Source organism: Cryptomeria japonica, chromosome 11 (genome assembly GCF_030272615.1).
Source record: "Cryptomeria japonica chromosome 11, Sugi_1.0, whole genome shotgun sequence".
Taxonomy (NCBI): domain Eukaryota; kingdom Viridiplantae; phylum Streptophyta; class Pinopsida; order Cupressales; family Cupressaceae; genus Cryptomeria; species Cryptomeria japonica.
The window spans coordinates 726,899,621-726,905,224 of NC_081415.1; the positions used below are offsets into that span (position 1 = coordinate 726,899,621).

The 5,604-nt window shown below is 38.5% G+C and overlaps 1 protein-coding gene across 1 annotated transcript; it reads right to left on the reverse strand.

The window, feature by feature from the left end:
* Positions 1–1,640: 1,640 nt before the first annotated feature.
* Positions 1,641–3,247, reverse strand: LOC131041224 (extensin-2). Its single transcript, XM_057974245.2, has 2 exons — positions 2,153–3,247; positions 1,641–1,978 (listed from the first exon to the last, which is right to left on the reverse strand). Exon 1 carries the CDS (start codon positions 3,235–3,237, stop codon positions 2,173–2,175), a length of 1,065 nt encoding a protein of 354 aa, XP_057830228.2. The 5' UTR covers positions 3,238–3,247; the 3' UTR covers positions 1,641–1,978; positions 2,153–2,172.
* Between the last annotated feature and the right edge of the window lie 2,357 nt (positions 3,248–5,604).

A 5,604-nucleotide genomic window follows, 5' to 3' on the forward strand; every position in this document is an offset into this window, starting at 1 on the left:
TCTTCTAGATGTGGTTGAGTCATCTTGTGTGAGTCATACTTACTATGTTTAATAAGTTGTCTTCAATTAGGATTCTGCGGCTCAATTGTTATAGGCTACTCGAAGTCATGTTTTTGTGTACAATTTTGAGATTGTTGTAACTCTTTAAAATTCCTAAGAATCAATAAGAAAGATACTTGGTTGTGGTTTTTTACTGGTATATTTTTACCAGGTTTTTCCACATAAAATATGTGTGTTATGTGCTATTATTTTTCTCTGCAATTTTTTGCACTTGTTATTTTTCTTATAATGGGGAGGGAGGAGGGGGAGATTTATAGTGGTAGGGAGGTGGGGGAGATTTGTAGTGATGAGGAGTTGGAGGAGATGAGGAAGGGGGAGGAGGAGATTTATAGTGGTAGAGAGGTGGAGGAGAAGGAGATGGTTGGGGGGGGGGAGATGGAGAGGGGGGAGGATGAGATTTTCTAGTGGTAACGAGATGGTAGGAGATGGTGGCGGGGGAGGGGATGGAGAAGGTGGCGGGGGAGAAGAATAGTGATATGGTGGAGGTGGTGAGTGAGAAAGATGAGGAGATTTATAGTGATATGGAGGTGGTGGTGAAAGAGATGGTGGAGGGGGGGGATTTATAGTGATATGGAGGTGGAGGGGATGGAGAAGGCGGTGGGGGAGAAGAATAGTGATATGGTGAAGGGGGTGAGCGAGATGGGGGAGAAGGAGATTTATAGTGGTAAGGAGGTGGTGGAGAAGGAGACGATAGCGGAGAAGACTTTTAGTGATATGGAGGTGGAGGGGATGGAGAAGGTGGTGGGGGAGAAGATTAGTGATATGATAGAGGTGGAGATGGAGAGGGAGGAGGAAGAGATTTATAGCGATAAAGAGGTGGTGGAGAAGGAGATGGTAGTGGAGGGGAATTATAATGATATGGGGAAGAGGAGATGAAAAAGGTGGTAGTGGAGAAGGAGAGGGCAGTGGAGGAGATTTATAATAATAAAGAGGTGGTGGAGAAGGAAATGACAGAGGAGGAAACATATTTGTAATAATAATTTGCTTGAGCTACAGAGGCCAACAGACAAAACAATGAGAGAATAAGGAAGCCATGATGAATGGAACATCAGCTTCCTCTTTATATAGTGCAAGATGAGGGCCTATCTCGTTCAAGTGGGCCTCATTTTGGCACTGACATGAATCAAGCCTCTTAGCTGGATTGCTTTACCATGAAAATTAACTTTATATAATAGCCGCCGGCTTTGTCAAATATATTTATGTAATAAAGTGTATGACAGGTTTCAGGACATGTTGTTCCATGAGAGTTATCGGCTTTGATTTTTATCACTTAAAACAAATATGATATTAATGGTCAAACAGTCTGTACCACTGTAGTGTGCTTCCATTCTTTTTAAACCTCATCATCACCTGCGTCCTGTGTGCTTTTTGAGTTTATATGTAGAACTATCTAAGAGAGAGGACCCCATTTTATTTTAACATTTTTGTGAAATTGAAAATCCGACTGAGATTGTTGTGTTGGCTGTTTTTACAAGCTTGAAAAAATGCATATTCAACAAAAGGCACCATTAGGTAAATGTAGTTATTTATATGTAGATCGCTGCATTCACCATTAACTATTGTTAGTTAAAATCGAATGGTTTTCAAGGTAATGCAATACATTTTGTTTTATTTTCTGAAAATGTCACACACATCAGAGCCTTATTAGGCAGATAACCATCACATTACTAAGCAATCCAATGAACTGAGGCGGATTTATTGCTCCCCTGGCTTTGACGATTGCTCAGTATTGATTTCTCTTTCATGTTGAATTGAATCTTTCAGATAATCCAACTTGGAAACAACCTCGAAATTGAAGCTCTGAACTTTTGATCGTTGAATTCAACAACTTCCAGAAGCTCATTGCAAATATATAAGTAAATAAGTAGGTACCGCATCTGCCCACCTCGTTTTGAAGCAAGCAAATGACATATTGTACCTGCAATTGTGTCACAAACCCAAATCAAAAAACATATTAGTTAATAAATGGCATTGCTGAAAGGCCTTTCAGTCTAAAATGCGTAAACTATGAATTACAGTTGCCAGTGTTTGCAACCAATTCTTATAGCCAGATTATAAACAACTTTCAAAGAAAATAAGAAATGCTTATTACCTTATTGATGCCTCAGCTCCTTAATAATGAGGTGGAGGAGGAGAAGTGTACTTATACACTGGGGGAGGGGGTGATTTATATTTGTAGAAGGGGGGAGGAGGAGGGGGCGATGTGTACTTGTAAACGGGAGGGGGTGGAGATTTGTACTTGTAGACTGGAGGGGGAGGTGGTGGAGATTTTGCAGGAGGTGGAGGAGATTTGTAATGATATGGTGATGGTGATGGATAAAGATATGGTGGAGGTGGTGATGGAGATGGTGGTGGGGGAGATTTGTAGTGATATGGAGGGGGAGGGGATGGAGAAGGTGATGGGGGAGATGGCGAAGGGGGAGGAGGAGATTTATAGTGGTAGGGAGGTGGGGGAGAAGGAGATGGTGGTGGGGGAGATTTGTAGTGATAAGGAGGTGGAGGAGATGGAGAAGGGGGAGGAGGAGATGGAGATGGTGGTGGGGGAGACTTGTAGTGATATGGGGGTGGCGGAGATGGGGAAGGGGGAGGAGGAGATTTATAGTGGTAGGGAGGTGGGGGAGAAGGAGATGGTGGTGGGGGAGATTTGTACTGATAAGGGGGTGGGGGAGATGGAGAGGGTGGGGGAGGAGATTTATATTGGTAGGGAGGTGGTGGAGAAGGAGATGGTGGTGGGGGAGACTTGTAGTGATAAGGAGGGGGAGGGGATGGAGAAGGAGGTGGTGGAGAAGGAGACGGTGGTGGAGGAGACTTGTAGTGATATGGAGGTGGAGGGGATGGAGAAGGTGGTGGTGGAGAAGAATAGCGATATGGTGGAGGGGGAGAAGGAGAGGGAGGAGGAGGAGATTTATAGCGATAGGGAGGTGGTGGAGAAGGAGATGGTGGTGGAGGGGAATTATAATGATATGGAGGAGGAGGAGATGAAAAAGGTGGTGGTGGAGAAAGAGAGGGAGGTGGAGGAGATTTGTAATAATAGGGAGGTGGTGGAGAAGGAGATGGTGGAGGAGGAGGGGATTTGTAATAATAGTTTGCTTGAGCTACAGAGGCCAACAGACAAAACAATGAGAGAATGAGGAACGCCATTGAGGAATTCTGCTCCATTGTTAGGCTGGAAGCCATGATGAATGGAACGTCAGCTTCCTCTTTATATAGTACAAGATGAAGTTCTACCTTGTTCAAGTGGGCCTCATTTTGACACCGATATGAATCAAACCTCTTAGCTGGATTGCATTACCAGGAAAATCGACTTTATCTAATAGCCGCCGGCTTTGTGAAATATATTTATATAATAAATTGCATGACTGGCTTCTGGACATGTAACTACATGAGAGTTACAGTCAGGATTGATTTTTTTTTCTTTCAAAACCAGTCGTGCTAAACATGCATTTATTACATCTCACTCGTACTGCCTTTACTATCATATGATCAATGTGCAATTTGGTAGTGATTTATATAATCTAAGAAGATTGCTAAGAAGTGTGTCTTGATTCATCTGGACTGTGTTTTGATCGTCATATTTGAAAGCCTTTTTTTAGAGGTAGTTAAAGTCGAATCCTTTTCAGAAGACAGCTTGCCATGAAAGCGTGGTAGGTGAATGGAAGCATGCATTGACTTTTATTGATAATGAAGAATCCACATCAATTGTCTTATTTTCTATTGTTTTTGTCTCACACAACTGTACTTGTTGACTTATACGCACTAATAGTGTATTTCTTCCAAAGGCAACAACAATATATTATTTGGGGGCTTTCGTTGCTTTCTAGATTTCATGGACAGAAACCTGCAAATATATTCAAATGGAAATATTTTGACACGTTCGAGGAAATGACTATTTATGGTAATTTATGCTAACTTTCTGATGACCACGCATCACATTTTACAATTTTTTTATAAGCTTTTCATCGATTTATATATTGATTTAAAAAAATAGATTGTGTATGCAGTTTGTAGATTTGATTGTGTGAAAAAATTTTAACCATCAACATTTTGAATCACACTTAGTGATTCATCATCGTCGTCCTTCTCTCTTCCATCCTGATGATAAATCACGGAGTGTGATTCGAAACGTTGATGGTTAAAAATTCTCACACAATCAAAATCCAGAAACTGCATACAAGATCTATTTTTATAAATCAATATATAAGTCAAAATTAGACTATAAATCTGAAATTTATTATAGAATAGAGTTTGTTGTCATGCACAATCCACTCACTCAATCATAAGAAATAATAGAAAAGTGTGTTTGCCATAATCTTTGCACATGTATTATCTTTATAATTCTTTCTTCATTTAGTATTTTTTCGATTGTATTTATCTTCCTTTCTCTTACATTTTCTTATTTACGAAGTTTTAAGAGCATTCTACAATAGTTACATTCTATGATATATTACTAAGTTATTTTTAAATTAGATGGAAAAATGTGAATTTCGTATTTTTGTCAATTTTTAACAATTAGAAATAATCAGGTTTATTTATAGTAATAGGTTTGATTCAAAAAAGATCAATTTAATATCTAAAGTTTTATTGGTTCAAGGAATTTTAAAATAGATGCCAACAAAATAATACATTAGTAATGGACTTTATTCATAGGGCTCACAAAGCTTATTTTTGAAGAAATCCATGTTCAAGAATAAAGTGGCAACAACCTACCTCCCCCACGTCTCATTAGTTGGATGAAAATGAACTTTGATGGTGGAGTCAAGAGTATCTTTGTTTGATTAGATGCAAAACATGTGTCATTTAGAATGAGAAAGGGAAAATTAGTCATAGTACCTTCAAAGAAGTTGAAAAATGACACTAATAGTAAAGTTAAGACAAGCTCTTCTACTTTGTTTGCAATTTTGCAAGCTATATGGAATCAATATGGATTGAATTGAAGGAGATTTGGTAGTGTTGGTTGATGAAATAAGGAGAAATAACTTTTTGAAACTAGAAAATTAAGAACATATTATAAGAGGTACGAACATTAATAGATTCTTGAACAAATTGTTTAGCTCAACATGTCCATAGAGAAGTAAACAATGAGGCAAAATATCTAACAAACTATGGATGAGATAATGAAGTGAATTACATCATACAAAACAAAACAAATACATAAAGTTCTTTTGGTACAATATTCAATTTATAATGTATTGATAAATTGCAACCATAATAATCATTTAGAAGCATCCCCCACTTTGCCAATTATCCCTAAAGCAAGGGGTAATCTAAATCATTTCAACAAGATTATTTTTGAGCCATAATGGACATATGATAATAGATCATGGCTTGGTAGCATAGTTGTAGAGAGATGCATCTCCAACTCCCTTAGATTCATCTTGGGGGCAGGGACGTGTTTCCTATACTTGAGATGTCTTGATATCCAAGAAACTTTTTCCTAAAACAAAAAATAGAAAAAAAAACCTAAATTATGACACGTGATATCATTTTCATCCCTGTTTGTCTATTGCATGTATATACTTCCCACCATTTTCATTGTGTGAGCTT

Excerpts from the sequence above, each read along its gene's own strand:
- LOC131041224 (XM_057974245.2), bottom strand. The coding sequence starts at position 3,237 with ATGGCTTCCAGCCTAACAATGGAGCAGAATTCCTCAATGGCGTTCCTC.